Below are 26,515 nucleotides of genomic sequence, written 5' to 3'. Positions count from 1 at the left end.
CCAATCAAAGGACGGGAAATTGCTGACATAATCGTATGCCTGCTAGATGGCCCCAGTGACGCCAACTCAAAATCTGATTGGTTAATGGAACAATTGGCAATTATTTTAAGCTATGGGCCCCTGCACTATTGATTCTGAAGGCCTTAAGGCAGATTTCTTTCACCCTGGCAAACTATGATGTCAGCCACTGGCTGAAATATGATTGGATAAATACTCTCATAAATGTACACTACTGGAAGCAGAGCAACCAAGAGAAAAGCTATTAATAAAATATAATAAATATACTGTATTAAAATGCAAGTCAGTGATTCAGATCATTGCTGTTTAGACCAGCAGAGAAGGCCTTGCTGGCCCTGACGGCCCACCACTGCTTTACACTAATGTCTTTCTATTGTGTACCTATGCAAATATGTGCATTGTGTACATAATATTGGTGTTTTTGGTACTCTAGTATCTAAATGACCTCTTTAGGATCAACTGAAGACAATCAGCAAATCAATACCTCCATCTTTAACTTTAACATTTGCTGGGTTAATTAGTATTTGTCTCTTGCATGACCTTTAGATTTATCTGGAATTCCTGTAACACAGCCTACAAAACAAAGCTACTGTATGGTTAAGAAATGTCCATGGAGTGTGAGAGATTGGCGTACCTTTCCCTAATGAATTCTGCCATCTCCTTCTGCATCTGTTTACCCTTCAGCTGTTTCTGCAGCAGAACCTCAAAGCCTGATACCGTGGTCGTCCCCTGAGGGTCCTTTTTATCGGCCTGAAGACCACAGACAGAACAGTAAATCAACACAAAAACACACACTTGTTTGTTGTGAGGTACTTCTATTGGCTTTTGTATTATTATAGGTAAATGATGTTCATAACATCAGTAATTAAAATATTTTTTTATTAGTAATTAAGTGGCTTTTTGTTGTTGTTGTCTTGTTTATGAGAAAGGTCACAAAGGTCTAAACCCCACCCTCAATCTCCTACTCAGACAAACATACATACACCTGAACTGTGTGTGGGTGTGTGTGTGTGTGTGTGTGTGTGTGGGTAAATAGGTGAGTCAGTGAGTGTGGGGATGAACTTGTATGAATCAGAGGGTGTGTGTGGGCATGACATCACGTGTGGGGCTGTACATGATTACATGATTCAGGAGAGAGTGCTTTTCATCCTATGAGTGTGTGTGTGTGTAGGGTTTTGATGCACAAGCATGGATGTTCACGTGTGACAACACAATATTACTAAATGTTGATTAATACTGTTTGTGTGTGTGTGTGTGTGTATGGTTTGCAGGGCTGACAGCTACTGACCGGCTTTCTTACACATAACAGAGGTTTTATTAACTCGTCTCACATTTAATTTGAGGGATGTAATGCTGACTGAGCCAAAGAATGACTTGGAGTCATTATTTAAAGTGTTAAAATGCATTCTATAGAAAATGCTTAATAATAAATATCACATATGCTACATATGCAGTAGACAGAGTTTAAGTTGAAAAGTGCTGGAGTATTGCTAATTACAAACCATCAGCATCTAGTACTTAGTGTGTGTCTTTCTGTTTTGGGGTCATGTGATGTGTTTGTGTTTACGCTGCCATGTGCCTTTGTTTTGGTTTCGGCCCTCTTTCCTCCCCTGTCTGGTCATTGGTTGACTATCCTACTGTGTTCACCTGTTGTGTTTAGCATTGTTCTATCTAAACTACACACGTCTGATGATGCTTCCATGCAGAATAAATAAAATTGAATAAAATAAAATAAAATGTGTTCTCTGTTCTCGTATTACTTCACATTTTTCCCAATTGTGATTAATGGATTATGAAGTTGAATACTCTCTGCTGGTGTATTAAACAATCATATGGACATGTCTAATAAGTTATATATATCTTACCACCCCTTTATCTTACCACCCCTCCCCTTCCCTCATTTTCTCTTACCCAGAAATAGTCGCAGTAGCTCCACTCATTTGGTTTAAGGAGTTGCTGCTCAGGCGTAGACTGTGCCACTGGGAACGTCACAAAGTTGATCTACAGTGTGATGGAGTAGAAAAACAGGCCCACATAAGGAGAAAAAGCATAAAACGGCATCGGAGTTCTAATCTCAGAGTTTATCAAGAATTATCATGCAGACAGAAATACATATTATATCGTTAATTACACTCATCATTTATGTTGCACACAACAAATGGGAGCTATAAATCAAATGCGCTGTTCAGAAAGGCAGCACCATATCCAGAACATATGGAAGGGTGGATCTTTGTATTTTACGAGAGGATAGGATTCATAACGCATAAATGGTTTTTTACAACACGCCACAATTTAATATCGCATAATAACTCGGCTCAGACTGCTGCCTGAATACTGCCTTGATATATAGTATGACCCAATACTGTACAAGCTGACCACAAATAACAAAACTGTACAAACTTAGTTAACTTGGAAATGATCTGGAGCCAAGAATAGCCCGTGCAGGCCTACATTTCAATATGCAAACATACATGCCATATATAAAATGATTTTATTCTGTCAGGGTATCTTGCTATCTGAAGCAAAAATATACCGCTATGTCTGCAATTAAGATTTAAACTGACATGATTACAAAAAAATGGAAAACAATATGTGTTTGCCTTAATGGTGCCTGAGACAATGCCAGAACAGTTCAAGCGCAGGAATACATATAAATCATATATATTACCTTCCATGAACTAGTACAGTAGTAGAGAGTTTTATTGTCATTCTGGCCATACTCAAGTAAACAGCAGAACAAAATAGCATTCTTCAAGGCCTTGGTGCAATATATTATAAAATTATGACATAACAGTGTGGTACAATAATCACCAGACAAAATATACTGCAAATAGAATTAGGACAATAAATCCACACTGTGCAAGTAGTGCAAGTACAACATAATAAATACAACACAATAGAGCAGCTGTAACACAATACATGCATTGTTAGACATACAGTGCATACAGTATACAGCAACATGGTGACAGGAATGGGGCGCTCATCCCCTCTGCATGATACGCTTCACATGGTGTCAGTGCCTCAGTCTCACTGTGTAATGACTATTTGCACTTAAAGCATTTCTGAATTGCTCTGTAGCTCCGTGTCTCACAAAGCACTCACAATTCCATTTTACCCAGCGTTTAAATCCATCCCCATTCCATCCTGAATTTTTTTACGCATGAGTGTATGCAGTGCAAACTCAACAAATATCCATTTAATTCATATTTCTATACACTGTAAACTATATGTAAATCATGCAGTGCAACAGTGTTATGGTTATTCACCTGTCATGGTCTGTCATGAGCATTTTTCTCTCCTATTCCTCCTTTTTTGTCATTCATGCAGGAAGGTTTCGCGTTGCTTTCAGAATCAATCAGAATACCTGTGTTCTAATAGGCAAGTCTCCAAGATATGTGGATATGTCACTGCTCTGTACTGCAAACTACAATACTCTGTGTTCTGTTGTTGTGCTATGACAACAAAATAGGGGTACATCTATATCATATCATCACATATCATTTTGGTACATATGCAGTAATGTGAGATAAATGGAGAGCATTATGGTGTGTGTGTGTGTGTATATGTGTGTGTGTGTGTGTGTGTGTTGTGTGTGTGTGTGTGTGTGTGCACGCGTGCGTTTTGGGGGTGGGGGTGAGGGTCTGAGAAATGTCTAATAGGTTTAATATTGTGGGGGCACATGGTAAGTTCCTATATGATTGCTTCCTTACCTTTTTAATACATAAATTCCATTTATAAAACTTAAAACACAAAAAAGACTCCACTGATTCCACTGAGGTAAATGTTTGGATTAAATAGCTGCATTAACAATTCTGTCATTGGAAGGTCCACATGTGTGTGTGTGTGTGTGAGTGTGTATATGTGTATATATATATATATATATATATATATATATATATATATATATATATATATATATATATATATATATATATCTATCTATATCTATCTATCTATCTATATATATATATATATTTATATATTATATAAATATATATATATATATATATATATATATATATATATATATATATATATATACACACACATACACACACACGCTGACATATATAGCTTGTTGGGTGAATGTCAGCAAAGAACCGGTCATCTGGGCTGTTACCTAACATGCCTAAGGAAGGATGGAAGGAGACAGGCAGTGGAAGGTTTAGAAACCAGGAACCAGGATGTGTTCAAACAGAATAAGATTTTTTCCCCTAGTTTATAGTAAATAAAATATCTAGCAATGCTCATTAAGTAGGAATCGAGTGTACCCACCAATAAAATACACAGTCTGTTTGAGTACTCTCGGGTCCACAGCGTCTCCAATTAGCCTGTTAGACCCACAATTATGTAATGTTCACCATCTGCACTGCATCCCTGCAACTGCCAAACAGCAAGCTCCTTCTGCCTGACACTCACACACACACACAGACACACACACACACACTGCATGGAGATGGCTCTCAATTCCCAGAGACATTTTCTAAAGATTTGTTCATAATTAGGATATGATGTTCACATGGATTCCCAAACATCAGCTGTATTTAAATTCATGACAAATTGATCTGAATTGATTTCTTTTTTTTTCTTCAAAGGAAACAAGGAGTGAGTCATAATATCTCTGCATGGCCAAATCTGTAAATAAAACAGGTACTTCCTGTGCAGTTCCATGTGATAACCCTTTGATAAGCTTTAATGCCAGAGTCGTGTCTCAGATTACAGAATGTTTTATTGTATTTTATGCATTAGTGCTCTTCGGAACATAAATACTCTAGGTACATAAAATGTCGGGGGTTACATTCTGTGAATGCACTGAAAAAACTGTACACATGAGCTTACTACCACATACTCACACACCCTCATGTGTCCCAGGTGTGCTCGAGTCGAATGTCTTGATTTACACACTTGTGCCCAGTCTCTTTTTATTACCTCCCTAGGAGATCATACCAATTGTCACGGTCACTGAGTTTTCCATTACGCTGCCTCTACATTTGTCATTGCTGTTGTTTAAATCAGACTCCCATCATGCTCTAAATTAGCTCATTTATCGGCACTGATGTGCTCCAGCACCACTCCACCCCCGCTAGTTAGCCCAGGTTTGCCTCTGCTCACAGCTCAGAGCAAAACTTTTGACCTAAACTGGAATACAGCACTTTTGGGAAAGCTTTACGGTAGCATTAGAGGAGATCATTTAGCATAAAGAGTAATAGTTATGGTGATCTCGGATCACTTCTTAAAGGATTAGCCAAAAAATTGTAGAAAAATTGTTTTGCTGAAATTTTTTTCATAAAAAAAAATAGTCCTAAAACACAATTTTTTGACATTTTTGGTTTTCCAGAATTGAGCTACAGCTACATGTATTGGGTTTTCTAAGCCCACCACATGTATGTGAAACTTTTATAGATGGAATTAAATCATCATCCTCTCATTTTGGCAGTAGTAGCTCAAGTGGTTAAGGCTCTGGGTCATTGACCAGAAGACCAAGCTCTCACTGTTGGGCCCTTGAGCAAGGCTCCCAAAACCCATCCTGCTCTAGGGGCTGCTTCATGACTGACCCTGCGCTCTGACCCCAACCCCCAAGGATGGGATATGCGATTTCACTGTGCTGTATTGTATATATGACAAATAACTTAATTTAATTTTGACGTCCACGTTTAGAAAATTTATTATTTTTTCAATGCAGTGAAACATCTTGCATCTTAATTACAAATGCATTGGAATGAGATTAGGTTGAAAAACACTGGAACAAAAGGTTAATGCTTAGAGAATTTTATTTAGGTATAACTGTTTATTCAGTAACTGCTATGAAATGAATAGGAATGGTGTGAAGCTAGAGGAGTGAGGAAGGTAAGTCTGAATCTACGGATAAATCCTGTGATTTTAATTAGTATCAACTAATGCCAGCAATTTCAGAACCATCTTGCTGCTAGCTTTTAAAATTCATATATTAGCTAGAGGAATAGGAATTGATACTTGGTAGGTGTGTGCTAGCTTGATGAATGAGTTGTTAGTAGTAATACAAAGGATTAAAAAAAAGACCAGTAACATTAAGGTAAAGAGGTTTTCCTCTGCTCTGTCATTTATAGTCACATAATACATACATTTTTTACATATGCTTTCAATTAATCATCCAGCATTACACTACATAAGGTAAATACAATGCTTATGAATGTATTATAAAGGTCTATTGTTTGAGTAAGCACTTTGTTTGTGTGTAGTCTGGGTCAGAGACCAGTATGTTAACCCCCTCGCTTTCTTTTTAGGTGCACTGGCTATACTTGGTTGGCTGCCCAGCACCCAGTTTTTTTGCTGAACAGCAAATACCATTGACATAATGATAGCGTGTAGTAACTTCAGGAATGCAAACCAGTAAATAAACTTCCATTTGGTCCAGGCTTCCTATGGCACAGCATACACACACTGCAATGGAAAACCAGCACTGGACTGCTGAAAACACACACAAGCACACACTAATGTACACAGTGATGTAGCAAACATCGCTGATCTCGAACACAGAATGTGGACTGCTCGGCCTCTGTTGCTAAGCAACAAATTGGTTTCACTGTGAAGGCACACATACTTTTTTTTTTCCTTTTGTGAAACAGTGTAGTGCTTTACCCTAAAGCACCACCATATCCACCTGCCTTAAACATTGCACATTACCCAATACATAAACTGCATGAAATAACACTCAATAATACTTAATAATACTTAACCTCCTTCAACTAACTGTCTCAGGCACATTTTTAAGCCTATTCTGCACCACAAATGAAGCAACAAGTGCTTGAGGGAATTAAGGGTCGGGCCATTTAAAATGCCTTTGAGTCTGGATTCACAGATTTGCACACGTCACTGGCTTTGTCTTACATGGACACAGAAGGAAAAAAGACAACTCTGCCTTTCCACATATCTGAGCCATCCCATCGTATTGGTCGAAAGCAGCTTTGATTGCAGTTGTCATGGAAAACTGCCTGTTAAACCTCTGTAAGAGTGCCTCACAATATTCAGCCATTGACATGCAATGCAATGCATACATGTATGCCTGCTGATTATGCAAACAGACCGTACTCAGTATTCCCATTAACCATTTATTGCAGGTCCATGCACACTACTGGAAGCACAATAGGATTTTCTTCACTCAATACACCCATCATTATCTGTCAAGACCTGCATATGAAGCAATCAGAATATCACACACAGCATGGGATATGTTTCTCTGTTTTAAAAACAAATCAAAGGTCCGCTTTCACTCTCTCGCAATCCATATTTCTCTCTAACCTTCTCTTTATCTGTGTGTGTGTGTGTGTTTCATTTCACCACCCATTAATCACTTCTGGTGCCTTTGTCACCATGGAAACTGGACTAGCCAAGTCTTTCCCCATTCCCCGGGCTGCAGCTATCTCTCCCAAGTGGGTGGGCTTTATGGCCATGATGGACAGCTCTTCTGCCCTGTTGGTGTGACAGAAACAGTACTCCCCTCATCCAAAACAGTATTCGAGAAGTCCGGTCTAGCTTTCCAGCACATGCGGCATCCCTAATTCATTCCTTTCCTCCCTCACACTCTCTTTCTCTTTCTCTCTCGTTCTCACAATCTCAAGCAGATATCACTGGTTACATAACTGTATGCAGCATTATGCTTTGAATTATAGCCTGTCAGTCGAGCATTCAGATAAATGCCTTTAGATAAAAATTACATACATCCTTCTCCTTGATTCACAGTACCAGTGTCAAAGAAAGAAATAGAAAAAAACAGTAAGATTAACGATACTACAACAGGAGGTGGGAATTTCTGATGTGCATATCATATGTCATATACTGCCTACGCATTTATATGCGGAATATAATTTGCTATTATTGTACGTTAATGCAATTACAAATGGAGAAAAGATCACATGACTCCCAGGGATATAGATCCTTGATGACCTGCAGAATCTGGAGCCATGTCATAAAAACCTTCCTCTGGCTGCATGAAAACCTTTTACTATAACAATAATGCACATCGCAAATGGACCACAACTGAATACAACACACAAGATTGGCATCAACTGATCTGCCAGCATGCCTGAACCCAACATGGCTACTGTCACAGTACTGTGTGTGTTCCATATATTTCTCTGTATATATCCAACAGAAATGATGCATGCAGTGCGCTTCTGGGAGAAAATAGTCTCACACTGTCACTGTCAGCAATGCCAGAGCTTTTCTGCACACACCGCACACACTAAAAGTCTGGAATGCCAAGTAGTCTCTGGAGATCGAGAAGGAAAAGGCTCCGAAAGAAATGAAAAGGAAGTCGAGACACCAACACGCTACGACCACTCTGATGTTACTAAGACAGGTTGTAAGACAGCTGTCCAAACACACAAGCTCAAAGTGTCAGCCACTGTGATATGCACTTGATACGGAACAATATACAGTTGACAATGTGTGCTCACAATGTAAAACACCAATGATGTAATCTCCATTAGGGAACACATATACACACACACACATACACACACACACACACTAAAAGCAAGTGGCACTAAGCTAGTGAACAGATGTTTCCCATCAGCACAACACTCCAGGAGTTTACAACCCCCTGGCCAGTTTCAAAAGTGTAACTATGTGACATTTCAACCTCTTATTATCGCTTAGTGATTGAAAATAATCAATCAAGCATTGCCTTTAGTCACTAGCTATCCATTACCCAGGACGGACTGGGAGCTACAGCCTGAGGATGTCAATACAATCAGTACTAAGTCAGTATGCGCATAATCAGCCACTGGAGTATTCCAGCTGTGCTGTTTACGTTTGTGAATTTATGTGTGTGTGTGGTTTCTCCAGACTCACTGTGGTTTTGGTCTCCTTGATTTCCTTCTCCTTGTTCGGTCTCCTGGCTGGTGAGAGGGACCCGGGGCTCTGTGGGGAGAGACAGGAGGCATCGTCAAAACTGCCCTCTGTGTCAAAGCTTTCCTCTGTCTCCATCTCTCAGGTGGTCCCTTCACTCCTTCACTCTCACTCGTTCTCTTCCACTGTGTCTCCCGCCTGCCGTCTGCCTGCTTGCCTGCGTTGCCGTGGTGAGCAGCGCAGAGTGGGCTGTGTTTATGTGAGTGTGTGTGTGTGTGCGCGTGTGTGTGTAGGGAGAGGGGCGTGCCAGTGGTGTTGAAGAGTAGGGGGGTTTGTGATAGTGCAACTGCAATGAGGAGAGCAAGAGAGAGAGAGAGAAAGAGAGAGAGAGAGAGAGAGAGAGAGAGAGAGACAGAAAGGTAAAGTGAGTGAGACAGCGAGGCTGAATGAGTAAGTGAGTGGCTGAGTGGAGGTGTGACACACCTACAGACCTAGTGTTAAGAATGCTGAGCACATGCATACAGTAAAAATAAGGGGAGTGAGAGGTAAACTTAGAGAGAGAGGCAGGCAGGCAAAGCACAAGACAGCTGGAGGAGAAATACTATGAAGAGAACCTGACAGAGACATTGTAGCAGAGACAGTGGGTAAGAAAGCATCAATGTTTTTTTGTTGTTTTTTTTTACTCAAACCGCACCACACCCCACGTCTTCTTCAGCATGCCTATGTGTGTTTGATTAAGAGAAGAAGAGAAGGAAGGAAAGAGAGGGAGTGTGAGCGGAGAAATGGCTGTGTAATAAGTACTGAGAGGCGAATGATAAGAGGTAAGCTGAATACACGATGCGAGACTGAGAAAAGGGAATGAAAAATGAAGAGCCTTCACGTCCCTGTAAGTGTGAAAAGGGGGGATTTTTATCTCTGTGTTAGGGTCACATGATAGCTGTATTCACAGTAGAAGGCAGTGAGAAGAGTGTGCATCTGTCTTTGCTGGTGTGTTTTGTGAAGGCACGAAATCTAGACCGTGTGTGCAGGTGCTATATTTACACCCAAACTCATCTGCATCCCTTATCACTCCTGTGTTCGGATCTTTGTCAGTGTTTGCATGTCCACTATCCTGTCTGAGCAAAACAACCGTGTTCTATTTGGTGTAAATCCTGATGCAACATTTAAATGATTTTTAACAAATATACACATGGGACTGATCAAAGACGCACACCCACACACACTGACTCACCTGAAAAGCAAAATCCTTGAACCACAAAAAAGGACTGAGCACCAAACAACAATACAGCCTCTCACCTTTCTCAGGAACATGGAGGCAGCTGCCCCACACTGCCTGTCTTGTTCTGTGCCCTGCCGTTGCCAATCCACTCCCGCTTCCACACTGCCTTTCGACCTCCTTTCCCTGTCGTCCCAATCTAACACACCCCTTCCCTGCTATGACTCTCCCGTTCAGTCTTTTCTGAACCTGGCCTTGGATCAGGAGCTAACCACGTGCCAGTGTCCAGGAGCGGGACGCCCATATGGCCTGTGCTCCAGTCTGCTTGCTGGCATGCCCACGCCCTCATCCCACTGCCAGGGAGCCACGTGACTTGCCTAGAGCTTTGCTTGGTCTGATTTCCTCTGCTACTCAAGCATTACTGTTAACGGAGCCTTGCAGGTGGCTCCAAAGCCTACAGACAAACAGTGAAGGGTTCGATTGAAAGTGAGCTTGCATTTGATTTGAGCCTGGCATCGAATTCAAAAGACGAAGTGGTAGAAGGCTGCCAGGACTTAAATTTGGCACAGATGTTACACAAGCTCCAACTTTTATTTCTTAAGCATGTAGTGATGCCATACTTATGATCGTATCAATGGCATAGTGGTACCCTGCTGAATATAAGATATTGATGGTGTGTGTGATTTCATATCTAGTAATACCAAAGGCATATCTATTCAGTCTTAGCACCAAGTGTCTGATACTTACTTTTCTGTGTATATAAATTTTTTTCATTCTTTAATTTATTTTTAAAATCTTGAGGGGAAACATTTGTGACAACAGCAGCTTTCCTAAACAGGATATGGGACCGTTGCCTCTGGCTTGCTCATTAGGCATAAATGTACATTTAATTTTTAAGCTTTGTCATTTTTATTCTGAATTTCAATATTTCAGTAAAGCTGCTCTGTAAATTGCTATACAAATAAAACTTAATTCAACTGAATATGGTTGTGTGATTGAAATACTGCCTTATAACATCACTTACTAACACCAGTAACACAAAAACTTTGGCAGGTCACTTGTCAATGTCAGTCAAGTGACCTCTTCTGCTGAAAGTATGTGGCACCATTTAGCAACAAAACATACTTTCATACTACCATACTATCCAAAGCTTGATGTCTGACTTGCGGGGCTACAACATTGTTTGCATAACATCTTACCATATAGTAGTACTAAGGATGTGAGCGTACGTCTGAGATGAAGAAAAGGCTAAAGGGCTGAGATAATGATACAAAATCCTCCCAGGATGGCAGGGTAAAAGTCATCCTGTTGAATAAAAGATACACTGATGCAGTGTGATCTCAAGGGGCACTTTTATTCTTCAGACTTTAAGCGAGAAGTGTCAAACTCACAGCTCTACAGTGGTTTATTTTGTCCTGTGAAGGTTTGGTAATTAGCTGATAAGCTGAATCAGATGTGAACAGAATTCTGCAGTGCTGCAGTCTTTCAGGAATGGAATCTGACATTCCTCCTTTAAATAATGCATGAAACAGACACCCGGATCAATCTTTATAAAGATCCCATCCCTGACCTACCCAAGTAGGACTGTACCTGGCTGTTCACTTTGACTTTCCGCACCTTCCGGTCTACCTTCTCCAGTCGCTTCACAGGAATGTCAGTAGACTGTGATCCATTTGCTGAAAGCATATAAGATCAGAGGTTTACATCAGTTAGAAGTCAATGTGTCATTACAATATGAAAAAAACAACAATTCCTATATAGATATTTAGGGTTTTGAACAATAAAACAACCATTTTGTTAAAAGAGTAACCACAATAACAGGCACCTTCATATATGCGTGATGAATGATTCCATGAAAACAAATGACACTGGCAACATCAGTCTGATAAATGATGTACATCATGATAAATGAGGGAGATGAAGTAAGTGTGGTGCAGAGATGGTTCAAGCCAGCCCACACAGTGTGCAACTCTACTGGGAGTCGCAAGCTGTTTTTCTAATCCCCCCTCAGGGACGTCCATTAACGAGCATAACCTCTGCGGCGTCACCACTGACACTAGCTCTATCTGCCTTTTTCTTTCCCTTCTTTCCCTCCTTCCCTCTATGTCTATGTCTCTTGTCCCTGAGATTCTGACTCACTGACTGATGTCTTGACACACATTGCTCCAATGCTACATAACACAGGAGTCTCTGGATGTTGTCCTTCAGCCTGCATGGACCTTTCATTTAATATTTTCATATTATCTCATGTTATAATTTCATTCAGAACCACTTGTCACTCCCAGGCTAAAATGACATGAGCATAAGCACTGTAGCATAAATATATATTTAAAAATTCCAGGCTTATTATGAAGCCATAAAGTTTTAGGATGGAAAATTAATTTTAGAATCAATTAAATCATTTTCCTGAATCGAACATAATGTGTAATGATGTGCCGGGACTGGAACGGCAGTGAGACTGGAATACACATATGCAGGACAGGAAATCAGATCGTATAGACTGCGGACCTTATATACGTTAATGTATTTGTATCTGAACAAGCACATTAGATTTTGTCACTTAAATCATAAGTGTATAAGAGGATCTGTTGTTTCTATTGCCCTCGTTTTTAATCCTTCTGTGGTGTTCAGGTCAAATTGACCCCGTTTTATATTTTGAGTAAAAGTGTTTTGCATTTGTTGTAAAACATCTGCATTTGCAGATGCATTTTTGAGAGCTGTATTTCATAGCCAGTGACTGCAATAATTGTTTGCTTCTTGTGCTTCTATTGTTGTTCATCGCCTGTATTTGATAAATCAGTTCACAATAATAAACAGGGACAGGAAAAAAAAAATTTTTTCAATTCAGTATTATTTCTAGATTAGTAGTATATTCTAGATTCATTTATTATAGAAATTATAACTGTATCACAAAAATGAATGACACTTCTATTGTTAAATGTGATCTATTAATTGAAAACATTAACCCGAAATCTATCTATATCATTTGTGACTGAGTTAAAGACTTTTATGTATAGTTTTTTTCTCAGAAATGTCCTGGTTCAGTTTGACCCAAACAGACCCAAAGGGTCCAAAGAGTGAACATACCACAAGTATTAATGTATTAACTAGGATACAGTAAAACGTTGATCACTATTTGGCATGAGTATATGAATAGTATGTCTTTAATTAAGTGTAGTGTTGACATCCATATACATACACATAAATGTTTATAATGTCTCATTTTAAAATTGCCTGAGCTAAATGACACACGTTTACTTACAGAAGTCAATGAAGGCATGTTATATAATAGGTGTAATTGATATTAATATTGATTATTTTTAAGGATTTAAACAAGATGTTTAACATTAGGAGCTGAGTGAAACTTGAGTAATGCAGTTTAAGTGTGACGTCACCTGAGGTTTTGTGTGTATGAGTAGCCTTTGTGGCTAAAGTAGACGGCATCTTCAACGTTGTTTCTGAAAAATATACAATAATAAACATCATTAGCAGAGGTCATTTATTTCCTAAGCCATTAAATAGCCATTATAAGCTGTCTATATTTTTAGATGGTAAAACAAATTCATAACAGCGCATCCTTCATTTTCCATGGTGTGTGTGTAATGACTAGGCAGTCTGGGCTACGAAACACAGGCAGGTCAATGCAAATAGATTAAGTCTCTTCAGGAATGATGATTGTGTGCACAGATGAATACATCCATGAACTGTATGCAATACCAAAGCTTCCTGTGAAAAGGGTTTGAGACATAGCCTGGGATACCCGCTCTTATTTTGTGTTCATACTACATTTGTGTAACTTTTCCATGCATCTCACAACCGTCGTTGTTATAGTTTATAGAAAATGTGCTCCAGGAAAAGTTCACTTCACTTTGTCTTTCTAGAAGACTGAACTCCAAAAAGCATACGGAAATTCCTCATTTCTAAACCTTACAAATACCGTGATGCAATTCAAACAATTATTCTTTGCAAATTGCCCACAATCTGGCAACTTTTTAGCTCAGTTTATCCCCTTGCACACACAAATTAACACAAATTATTTGGGATCTTAGTAGATCAGGGTGTAGGAGTACAATAGTACAATATAGTCCTCTACCAAGTGTAATGCTTCTTTTCACTGCAGGGCCTACAATCTATTACAACTATTTTTTTCCTCACTCGCTCTAATAATGTTTGCTGTGAAGTGAGACAGAGTGGGTTTTTTTTTTTGCACAAGCACTCCAGTTGTGTCCAGGCAGTGAGCGATAAGCCAATTTTCGCAGCAAAAAAAAACTCTCTTATGCAAGCATTATTTGGTAATCAGTCTCAAATAGTAGTCTTGGTTTAGTGTGACCATTTGGCAGCCAGTCGTGTAAATATTATTACGGGAATAAATATCTGGAAAGGGCACGTCAGGGTTAGTCTCAGTAAGCTGATAATGAATTGAGGGCTGTAATTTTTGACAGAGGAAGAAAAGGGGATTATTCATTTTGATAGCTGGCTGTATAAATGGGAAAAAAACAGTGCAGACTGTCTGCACAGCACTGGCAATGATGACTTCTGAACAATATTTAAAGGAAGAAAAGCTGAGAACACAAACTGTTTACGAAGTAAAAGCAGCAGCACATGGTAATAATATACAAACCTGCCAGAGTTCACAGGAGATGCGTAGAGGCAGGCCAGTGCCAGAACTGAGGCAAATATGATGAATGCCAGCTGAAAGCGCAAAATAGAATCCAGAATAGCACTGAATCAAGAACTGTTTATATCCTCAAAACACATGAGGATTAAATAGCATTGGAAAGAAGCAGCCTGATCCAAGATCATTGGTCCTGCTCAGCTGATTCTTATCTCTCTCTCTCTCTCTCTCTCTCTCATTCTCTCTCATTCTCTTTCTCTCTGGCCTTTATCCAAAACTCTGTGAACACCGGCTGCCCCATGGGGGTGCTGCCAAGGCTCTGCTCTCTAACTACTGATAATGATCGGTATTAAACAGAGCTGCCTTCAGCATGCACTTATATTAGTGTTCTGTTGAAAAAACAAATGGCTATTACAGCATTATGCAAGACACTCATCATGGTGCAATGCAGCAGCCAAATAGAAAAATGGAGAGGTTCTAAACTCAGAGTTTCTTTCCATGTTGGTGGCTATGTGTGTCAGTAGACATCAGATAAACCCATTGTATATTAGCACCATGGTTCAGCTTTCAGATAAATGGTTTGTGGAGATGATGAAAAATGTTAATGGCACATCACAGCCCACGGCTCTTTACGCAGTTGGCACAGCCTCTATGCTTACACAACATAATACAAGAAATGCCTTCACTCATTAAAATTCGCATTTTTTATCAGGTGTGTACACTTGCTTATAATAGCTTTAGGAAATATTCATAAGAAATGTAGAAGATTAGCTGCTTGGAGTTTGGCTCTGGTCATTGATGCAGCGAAACAAGCATATTTGTTTTTAAATGCCTGAATAGACAATGAGACATCAGCTTTTTTATAGCTTTGGAGCATATAGCAGTCTCGTGTTGTGTCTAAGAAAAAATGATTTAATGATCTTTCTATACAATGTTGCCAGCTTAGTGGCTTCGTTGTTAGACTTTAAGTGTTTACATGTTCCCACTGATCACCGTGGTTCCCAAACCACTAGGGAAATCACTATTGCTCCCAATGACCAATCACTGACCACCATTGATCCCAAAGGCCAACTGCTAATCACCATAGTTTCCAATGGCTAATCCATGATCATTACTGTTCCCAGTGACCAATCGTTGATCACCATTGTTTGCCCACCTGCACACTTTGTTTTAAATGTACTTCATGTCTATAGTTACATGTATGTACAAATTAGTCTAGGCTGTTATAATAGCCATATATTAGGATTTTCTTGTTAAGAGAGCAGAGTTTCCAGCTCTCCATCATACACATATAATGGTGGGGGTGGTGAAGTAGTAAACCTACCTTTACTGTTTGAATGAATGTTGTAGTTGCACTCCTCTGCCCACCTGTAACAGGTCCAGTCCACAGGTGTCTAGTGCTGGTCTTTAGTGAGACTGGAGCTCTAGGACTTCTGGTACACCTCAAAAAATCTGCCAGGAAACACAGACCTGGCTAAGGAATCTTTATTATTTTTAAATCAGTTTTTTATTTATTTATTTTTTATCTTGTATTTGTTATTAATTCTCATTGCCTGCAGAGTGAGAACATTATTATTATTTTTTTTTAAAATGAACATGTTCCAATTAGAAATGTGCCCACGGGTATTACGGCCATGCCGTGAACAGTGTTAGTAATACACAGACTGTTCTGATGAATCACGTTGCCATATGAAGTGGTGACACAGATTCAGACTGACTAATCACATGTTTATCAGTTATCCAATAACACAAAATAAATAGCCACCATTGCTTTCTAGCACAATATTGTACATATACAGTATAATCGGGAGTTTTTCATCAATCATACAAAGCCAGATTTGGTGTGTGATTTGTTTATATCTTGCTTTATCTAAAGATATGTGGTCATGAAAAGCTATAAGCCATGTAAACATGATGTAGGAGATACTGAGTTAAAAGCTTTATCAGTTATGTAATATACCGTAGCTGTGAGGTATGAACAGGTATAGCCTGCATCATAAAATGAAACATTATATTATCTGTCAGGAACAAAACTAACGACTATTCACACCTTATCAACCACCTCCAGACTCAGACTGAGAGGAAATATGAATATAGAAAAGAAAGAGACAACAATAGAGAGAACAGAAGATGAGTAAGACAGAACATAGACACTGAAAAATGCTGAAGAGTTTAAAACAATGTAGATTACTTGAATACAAAAAGATGAACAGTGAATTTTCCTAGTTGTTTTTAAACACATACATAAGATACACAGATGTGTATCTTAGTGCAAAGTGATTTAATTATGTTTATAACCATTTCTCTATGGCACAGAGCTGTCCAATTTGATCAAAGCAAAACAATCCTTGTTTTGAGGAAATCACACACAGTCTTATTACAGGCTTTAAACAGTAAGTGTTTTAACCACTGTGTTTGGTAAAATGGAAAAACTTGATCTTTGCGGGTAGATAGCATAGGTATTAAAGAGATTAAATAAAAAACATTTCCACATAATTCCGGTATTTTTATTTCTCAAAAGTTGAGAGGTTAAAGTTTGCCAGAAATCAGCCATAGCTACATCTGGTGGATTTTCCCAGACTCCTACACGTCATAAGTCATCTCAGATACTTCATACTTTATGAAGCTCCAACTGTTGGAAGAATTACAGCTTCATACAGTCCAGAGGTAGAAAGAGCAAAACTGGATAGCTGAAGATTAAAAAAATGTCATCTGGCCTTTTTCTAATCTTCAGGTGGTCAGTATCAGTATTCCTGTGCTCACTGTGTCCTCAGACGCCTTTTCTCGGCAGACTGAGATTCTTTTCTGCTCACTGTGGTTTTAAAGAGTGGCTATGTTCTTGTCAGCTCAAGTCAACTCTGGCCATTCTTCCCTGACCTCTCTCAACAACAAGACATTTCCACCCACAGAACTTTCACCCAGCGGATGTTTTTCTAAAATGGAGGGCACCAGCAATCATTAGATCATTTATAAAGGTGTGCATACTACAGGCACTTCTACAGGCTGCAGGTCGACGTTTGATGTGTAACATAAAAGAGACTTCACACTGCATCACTCCCTCACCCTCCCTCCAGCTCTTCCTCTATCTCTTCCTCTGTTCAGGTTTAGTGAAAGATCTGGCACATGCTGTGATGGGGGAACAAAGGAGAGATCTTTTTCTAATTTTTTGTTATTCCACTGTATTAGCAGACAACCACTGAGGCATTTAGGTGTACTGCTGGTATAAGACTCATTCCTGATAGCCTTGTTAGGAAAAACGCATGAGCAAAAATGGGGGTGTATACGGTGAACCCCTCCTATAGATGGATGGATGGATGGATGGATGGATGGATAGATAGATAGATAGACCCATTTATAGTAAAAATAATTCTTTAAAACAATAAAAATAAAATACTTGCTAAAAAAGCACTAATATACTAACAACAGCTAAATAATGACAATCTTATCATACTGATACTTTCTGTATATATATTATGTAATACTTTAATGAATGTATTTTAATACAATACTTAAATCCTGTAGCTAGCAGGAATACTTTTCTAATTTGACGAGTAAACTCCATATCTATTTAAGAAAGACATCTCTTTGCTTCTCACTTTAGGGTAATGTGGCTAAATTAAAATATGTATGTTGTTGTTAAAGGCTTTATAAAGGGTTAACCAAACACAAAATACATTTCAAATAGGCAGATTATTGGCGGTGAAAAAAGGAAATAATTAAATAAATACAAGTAAAGCTCACTTTTATGTGTGCATTTTCCAAAAATAGTTTTTCAGGAATTTAATAGTTGCAGAAATGCCCAACCAGCTGCTCATACTGCTTTGTTAAAGTGTGATAATTGCACTGTTCTTTCTACATTTTAGAACACTTGCATTTAACCTATCCTTGGTTTTATCAGTCCACCATTCTTGAATATGATGCACAGTATTTCTGTGAGTCTGCTCTTACTTAGACATTGATAAACGTCCTCTGAATGCATGTTTGGGAATACTCCCACTCCTCCGGGACTAAAATGGGACCATTTATAATGGCAAAAATTATTAAAGTGCCCAAATAGGGATGTTGCTGGAAGAATGTTATTATCTTTGATCAGTCATATATTTCTCTCATAAAATTTAGTTTCAGAACACAGAAGGAGAATAAGATTAATTTATACCACTAAAGAACAGTTTCTTTTTTGGTTTTTGAAGCAAAAAGCTCAAAATAAGTCATGTAGAATGTAATCACTGGTTTACTGACTTTGGATTTTGGAAGAATCAATGGACTGCTTGTATGCTAATGAATATGGACAATAAAAACATATTTCATTGGTAATAAAGCTGCAGAGGGAAAGTCTGGACATCTATCCAGAGGTAAATTTGGTTTACAGGGTATCAGTGGCAGGCCGTGCATTTTACACCTAGGCCTTCACTGGTGTCCTTCCTGAATTAATCCACCTTTATACCATCATTATGACCCCACGACAATAGATACTAATCAACCGTTAAATAGCAAAGTAAAATAGAAATTAGGCTACAGTATTTCACATCTCACAAGGAATAGTCAATTTTATTACAGTCCGCCTTAAAAATGCATTTGTAAAGATGTCTTTGTCAGCCATTGTGAGTTAAAATATATATATATTTTTATTTAGTTTGTGCGGTTCGCTACTCCAATTATCCAATCAAATGACGGGAAATTGCTGACGTAATCATATGCCTGCTAGATGGCCCCAGTGACGCCAACTCGAAATCTGATTGGTTGGTTAATGGAACAATTTCATTGCCACTTATTTTTAGCTTCGGGCGCCTACACTATTGATTCTGAAGGCCTTAAGGCAGATTTCTTTCACCCTGGCAACACATGATGTCAGCCACTGGCTGAAATATGATTGGATAAATACTCTCATAAATATACACTACTGGAAGCAGCGCAACCAAGAGAAAAGCTATGAAATGTAGAGAATAGACTATTGGGAGTAATTTAATACACATTCATGGAAAAATATATTAAATATATTAAAATGCAAGTCGGTGATTCAAATCACTGCTGTTTAGGCCAGCAGAGAAGGCCTTGCTGGCCCTGACGGCCCACCACTGCAGGGAATGGTGTTTGAATCAGACAAATTTTGTTGCATCAGACAAATTACCCACCTTAAAAGCATTTTTGGTTGGGAGCTAAGATCTGAGGTCTATAGTATATAATGTTACATGCTAATCTGGGATGCTAATTTAATGCCACTGACACCAAAAACATTATACCAAAAGTTAACACCAAAAGTTATGGCAGTGTCAGATTTTTTTTAAATTAAAATCTCAGCATGTGACCACTGCTACATTTGTCTCAAAACCATCAGAGAATTACAAAAACTTGTATAGTAGCAGCACTGGCGAAATGTAATGTAGCATGAAATCATGCTAATGTACAAAAAAGTTTCCTTACTACGTGAAGGTTAGTTTGAAGAATGTTTGTTCTCTGTGAAGTAAGTTTCTTTAATCACAGATTATTTGGACGTTTATTGTATATTCTGACAAAATGGACACATGGTATTGCATAGTTTGTTACACAATTCATCCCATATTTTCTTGGGATCATCTCATACAGTCTGAAAATGAGTAATTATAAAACACTGAAATCGCACAGTGTGAAATCTTTAGGAAATCTCTAGAAATCTAATGTAGTCTGTCTTATTCTAAAGACATCCCTCCATCTATTTACACCTTACTGATCTGACTGTTGGAAACAAAAACTGACATCCAAGCTACTGTCTTTGAAATGAATGATGAATATTGACCATCGTTCCTGAAAATGTTGTGCAAAAATTGTCAAAACGTATCCTGCTCTCTGAACAGAAAGATCATAAGAGACGTGAGTAGCCTGAAGGTTAAAGTTAAAGCAGTACTCAGGTCTAGAGTAATGTGCTCAAAATATGCAGCGCTATGAGCTGGGTGTGTGTAAGTGGCAATGTGACAAAAGAAATCTTATACACAGTGAGAATTAAACAGACTTGAAAGTCTCAAAGGCCATACTACATCTGGTAGAGGCTAATGAATATGGCTATAAACAAACCAGATTTTACTTGACATTCGATTTTTCTTGATGTTTTAGAGTCAGAGTGTAATTACGGCACAATCAAAGACCATCAGATGGTTCAGATTTGATATGCTGTATGATAATGAAGGAGATTTTCTCACAGAAAATCAGCTGTTTGATCAACAAATTGGGTTGTGCTGTTTTAATTATATGCATGAAACATGAAAGAGGCCATGAAGTCAGAATGGGTTTGCATATACTAAACACCTCAACCCAAGAATCTGTGAAATTTCATTTAATCCTTTCTACCAGTACACTGGCTTTCTGTTCTGCCAGCAGGATGGAAATCGACATCAGTCAGTCTGATGGAAATCGGACATTTTCAATCAGTGTAAACAAATTGAGCCTGATATACAATTAGTCAGGACACTGTTGGCTTTTCACCCCTCTGCTGGGATAACCTTACACAGAATTTTAACGCCTTCAGATTTTAGATGCTTATGAACAAACACTTGGGGCATCTCAGAGAGCGGAAATGGGTTTGATATCACCATTTAATTTCAAAATATAAACATTTGTGTGCAAAACTAACATTTTGTTTTCATATGGAGTTTTCTATGAATTCATTCTCCTTAATAGGCTGGGTACAAACTACATTACAAATACCACTGTGGAGTGTGACCTGACAAAGAAATTCAATACAGAACATGGACACCACAAAAACAGGCACAAATTCCATATTTGGCCTTTGGTAGAAAGAGTTAAATGAAGTCAGTTCAATAAATGCTCTTACCAGGTACTCCTGTTCATCAAACAAGCCTTTACAGGACAGAATATTCAAAGTAGAGAATTCTGGATGGGATGATGGACGTCCTATATACCACTACTGACAGAGCGGTCGGTTCTAGACCCCCTACAGCATTGCTCACTCACTCATACAATAATACAGAAAGTACAAAACAACCCAAATCCCAGGCTCAAAATTTAAATATGTGGAAAGAATGAAAAGTCATGAACCCTGCCCCTCTTTTTCCTTCTCATTTCCCAAAAGCAAAGGTCAGACACAAAATGCCAGGCACTGGTTGCCAAGCTTGGAAACTTTCTAAAAGGCTTTGTTCTCGAGCCCCAGATGCAAGCGGGTTACAAGCTTTCTCCCGGACTCTGGAGACGACAGGCAGCACAGTGCGTGACACCATGAAGACAGAGAGAGTGGAGAAATGACTCCCTCTTCAGTTAACAAGGCCGGTTTTGTGCAGCTCGAGTCAAATAGACCTTGTTTAGGGCTTCTTCCTGCCAGCGAACTCCCCCCTGCCCGTAATGACAGTAGCTCAGATGAAGACAACGGCTCTGCTATTTTTACTGCCGTCTAGACCAGAAAGTTAAGGAGGAGTGATGAGTGAGGCGGACAAAGTACTGTTTTGAAAAAGCAAGCGTGAAGCTCTCACCGTAGAAACCGCCCTCTGCCTTGGCTGTGAGGAATCTGTCATGTCATGTCATATCAAAGAACAAAGTTGCGTGTTTGATGGGTGCTTCAAGTTACTTCAATGCGTCCTTTCACCGGGCAACCATGGCAGCATTAATGATGGGTTATTACCAAATGATTCATTCAATTTTATATGAATCAGGACAATTGATTTCAAGTTCATCATTTCATTTATGTACTAAAACTTGATAAGATACAAAATGACTTTCTCCCTTGTTTAAAGTGGTTGTATAAATTGTTTGTAACATTTCCATTTCTATTTCTACCATACTGTTCAGCACAGATGCTGCTCAGGTTTGCATGTAATGTTATATAGAAGATAAAGGCCACATTTATGACCAACTATCTTATTGTTCTGTTTCTCAGGTTATTTGTAAAATGTTTATCATCAGATTCATAAGCTCAACAGTGCCAGAATTATAAGAAGTTATTAGAATTATATTTTTAACATATACAGTATAATAAGATAAAGAAATCTTATATTAATGACACCATTAATCTTAATATGAATCATTGCCATCCATTAGCATAATGGTATTATGCTGCTAAAAGCTCATGTTTGCTTGTCTGCTTCCTGAGACTAAAAAAAGAGAATTGATATAATCGCATTTAGACCGGTCAAACCAAAGCACAGAATTATTCTGAAACATAAAATGTTAGCTGGATTTTAAAATTGGCAAATCGCAAACATCCCATAAACACTACGGAAACTCTCAAAATGATGAGTCAAGATACTATTTTCTCATTTCTAAATACCAAGAGATAAAAAGTCATAATTATAACGGGTCATAATTTCAAGAAGTCATAATTCTAAGATAAAAAGGTCATAATTCTAATATTTTACATCAAAATTTTGAGATATTGTATGTTATAATTGTAAGATGTCATAACTCTGATACACCATTGTGATAACCTGCAGCAGGCTGAGCTCTGGTTTACCCAGCAGTTACTGACAAAGGCCCTAAAAACACACACAGCACCTGAGACGACCTCACAGTCCCTTCCAATAATAATAATAATAATAATAATAATAATAATAATAATAATAATAAGCCATCGACCACACCCTACTGAAAGTTACAAACAAACCACTACCTTCAGCAACATCCAACTCAAGCATCAACACTATGGAGTCCTAGAGTATTAGAACTTACAGGCTACTCTATTAAACTGCTGAATTAGTTTTTTGTTCATCGTCATATTGCCACTGATGATGTCTAATTCTAAAAGACCATAAACTATAACAGGCGAGGTTGAGCAAGCATGTCAGATTAACATGAGAAATCATATGTTCCTAAAGTCCACTGCAACATTAATCCAGAGTTTAGGGGAAATATGAAAAAAGCCACTTCCTCTAGCTGACCTTCAAGTAGTAGAAGATACACCAGAACTAAAACATTCTGAGCTTTGAATGTTATTATCAGGACTGTGTTCAATGCTGAACCTCAAAGGCAGCACAGAAAGCTTACATTCAAGTGTGTTTTATTGTAGAGTGATATTTACAGTGGAGTATAATGATAGAAAATATCCTAGAACCATTTCCATCAATAAATAAATAACTAACCAACCGTTCAGCCATCTGTAATGAAACATACGCCGCACTTACTAGAGTCATTTGATTTAAGATGTCATGATTTTGCCAGCTGTCATCGCTGGCGGACATTGACCTCCATCAACTGAAATAAATGCAGTGACCATGCCCTCTACGTTACCAGACAGTAGATAAAATGCCCTTTAGGGTGATCATACAGTGGTGACCTTTTGGTTGCCCTTTGGGAAAAAAACATGATCAAATGCCGTCTAGGATGTGCTACGTGTAAGAAAATGAAATGAAGTACCCACTAGGGTTCCTCTACGTGTGGAAAATCATGAAGAACCTCCTTCTAGAGTGCTTTTTCAGTGGGGAATATGTGATGTAGTGTCCTATAGGGTTTCCCTACATATGTGGAAACTTAAAGACTCTGGCTGATTGTCCTTTCCGGTGGAGAAGACCAAATGCAGTGCCTTATTAGATACATGCTAAACAATGAGAAGAACTAGAAGTTCCCTCTAGATGCGCCTGTGTGTTTTATTTTTTGCCGCTCTCACAGTCCGTGCCCACCTCTGGCTGTCATGACAACAGCATTACACATGCAAGTAAACACTCATGGCAACAGTTTACATTGTCTATAGTTAACATATAATATAATAATAATTATTATTATGTAAAATAGATACAGCTACGTTTTCTCCACTACACAGGACACTCTCTATAGCTCTATACTGTGCTTTTTAACAACTGTTAGACTGTTTCTGCTGTACAAGCACACAATGTCAAGCTTTGTTGCAAGTCACATGACTGAAGGCCAAAGGCCAGCTGAAATCCTTCTGAATGAAGGAATGGACAAGAATTTCAGCTGTTGCTTCCTGGGATCACTCACTAATCAAAATTGCCCCTTGGGCACAAATACACAAACGACATCCTCCTCAAGATGTCACAATATAGATATAGATATAGATCACACAAACTGGATGGTGGTAAACAGTCTTATAAAATGGTATAGTTCTGAAATCTTGGTACATTTCCATTACTGGGGAATAATTTGAAATACGGGGAAGAATACAGAGAAATGGCATTTAAAATAGTTTGTACATTTATATGAAATACTGAACGTGACTTATGAAAGGGAAGAATGTTTTAAATAGTAATGTTTTATATTTCAGGACTAGGTTAAGTAAAAGGGGTCATTCAGGCGTTCATAAAGTATTCTATTCTAATCCATTTATCCAGGTTTGTAAAGTGTGTCTTGGATATATTTTAAAGTATGCCGAATGAATAATGTGACAGGTGGCTTGGGGACATGTAGGGCCACTGCCATGTGAAATATTCAGAACAAATTTGCAGTAGAAAAAATGAATGGTTAAACTTTCAAACCAGCAGATACACTACAAGTCAAAAGTTTGGACACACCTTTTAATTCAGTGTTTTTGTTTAGGGATTTATTTTCTGCATTCTAGAACAACACTGGAGATTTCAAAACTATGAAATAACACACATGGACTTAAGTAATCCATATGTAATGACAACAAAAAACAGTCAGTTGTTATTTTAAGACACGAAGGTCAGATGTTCTGGAATAGTTCTTGCAAGAACAGTATTGTCAAAGTGCATTTGCAAAACCCATCAAGCACCATGATGAAACTGGCTCACATGAAGACCATCCCAGTAAAGCAAGAGCAAAACTTACCTCTGCTGCAGAGGAGAAGTTCATTTAGCGTTACCAACCTCAGAAATCACCAATTAACAGCACCTCAGATTAGAGGCATTATGAAGGCTTTACAGAGCATCAGTAGCAGACATATCTCAATATCAACTGTTCAAAGGACATTATTGTGGATTTCGGCCGCCTTCAGCATTGTTTTACAATGTAGAAAGAAATAAACATCAGGAAAGACCATGGAATTAGAAGGTGTGTCCAAACTTTTGACTGGTAGCGTAGGTCTGGTTAATGTAAAATCATTATGCTTTCAAAATAAACAGCATTTGTAATGCCAGGGTCAGCTCCAAGGTCCTGATCAGGTTCGATCTTAAGAGTTTTTCTTTTTCTTCTTGATTTAGTTCATTTTTTCCTGACATATTTGACTTTGATTTTAGGTTAATGTATCATAGGCTGCTGATTAATATACAGTATAATTACAGCCTCAGTCACTCACAATTTCTGGCCACAAGCTATAAGAAGGGAAAGAAAAGGTTGCAATCTAAATGGTTCTGTGCAGCTCTGTGTACATGCAATTCCATGCACTGATTTTGAACAGTGTCACATAGTCTTCTTGAAGCATGTGAGAACCAAGTTCTTAAGGAAAAATGTCATTTTAAGGAAATAGGCATTGACAGTGGTGCAGTGGGTTCGAACTTAAACTCAGCATTGTCTGAGTGGAGGTTCTATTCATGTCCAAATGGGTTTCCTTCCGCCTCCCAAAAACATGGCTATAGGTGGATTGCCTCCGAGTATGAATAGGTGTGTGAATGTGTGTTTAATGCCCAGCAACTGGCATCATATTTGCGGTGTATTCCTGCCTCATGCACAGGTTTCTAATCTAAGGCCACTACAAGCAGAAGTTTACTGAAAGTAAGTGAAAATGTTGTGTAAATGGAAACACATATATTGTTTTGTTCTATATATAATCTCTCTGGTTTGTAGTGTGGACTATGTTGCACGACTGAAGTAAGTGAACCCTCTACTGGTTTATTATTGTTACTGCACACCGAGGATTGTAGTTGGGTCACAATACATATGTTTACATCCGTGTGAATATTCTGTTAGTAATCAGATTTTTAGTCTTCATGTGAACTCAATCGATC

At 38.4% G+C, this 26,515-nt stretch overlaps 1 protein-coding gene across 7 annotated transcripts in view; it reads right to left on the bottom strand.

The window, feature by feature from the left end:
• The window catches only part of gas7a (growth arrest-specific 7a), a 37,953-nt gene extending 16,311 nt beyond the window's left edge, over window positions 1–21,642 (bottom strand). For 4 of the 7 annotated variants that reach the window (XR_009206568.1, XR_009206572.1, XM_058408877.1 and 1 more), the window contains exons 1-7: window positions 21,484–21,642; window positions 16,003–16,130; window positions 13,459–13,521; window positions 11,654–11,739; window positions 8,851–8,919; window positions 1,930–2,019; window positions 653–768 (exon numbers count right to left, since the gene is read on the bottom strand). Coding sequence is in view for 5 of the 7 variants with exons in the window: in XM_058408877.1 (XP_058264860.1) it covers window positions 653–768; window positions 1,930–2,019; window positions 8,851–8,919; window positions 11,654–11,739; window positions 13,459–13,507 (410 nt within the window). In the remaining 2 variants the exon portion in view is untranslated. Of the gene's footprint in view, window positions 1–652; window positions 769–1,929; window positions 2,020–8,850; window positions 9,194–10,143; window positions 10,417–11,653; window positions 11,740–13,458; window positions 13,522–14,684; window positions 14,738–16,002; window positions 16,131–21,483 lie in introns of those variants that run through there. The other 3 variants (XM_058408860.1, XM_058408889.1, XM_058408869.1) reach the window with 3 other exon arrangements.
• Between the last annotated feature and the right edge of the window lie 4,873 nt (window positions 21,643–26,515).

Source organism: Hemibagrus wyckioides, linkage group LG02 (assembly GCF_019097595.1).
Source record: "Hemibagrus wyckioides isolate EC202008001 linkage group LG02, SWU_Hwy_1.0, whole genome shotgun sequence".
Classification (NCBI taxonomy): domain Eukaryota; kingdom Metazoa; phylum Chordata; class Actinopteri; order Siluriformes; family Bagridae; genus Hemibagrus; species Hemibagrus wyckioides.
Note: the sequence above shows the minus strand (reverse complement) of the source record. Positions and strands in the feature narration are given on the sequence as shown.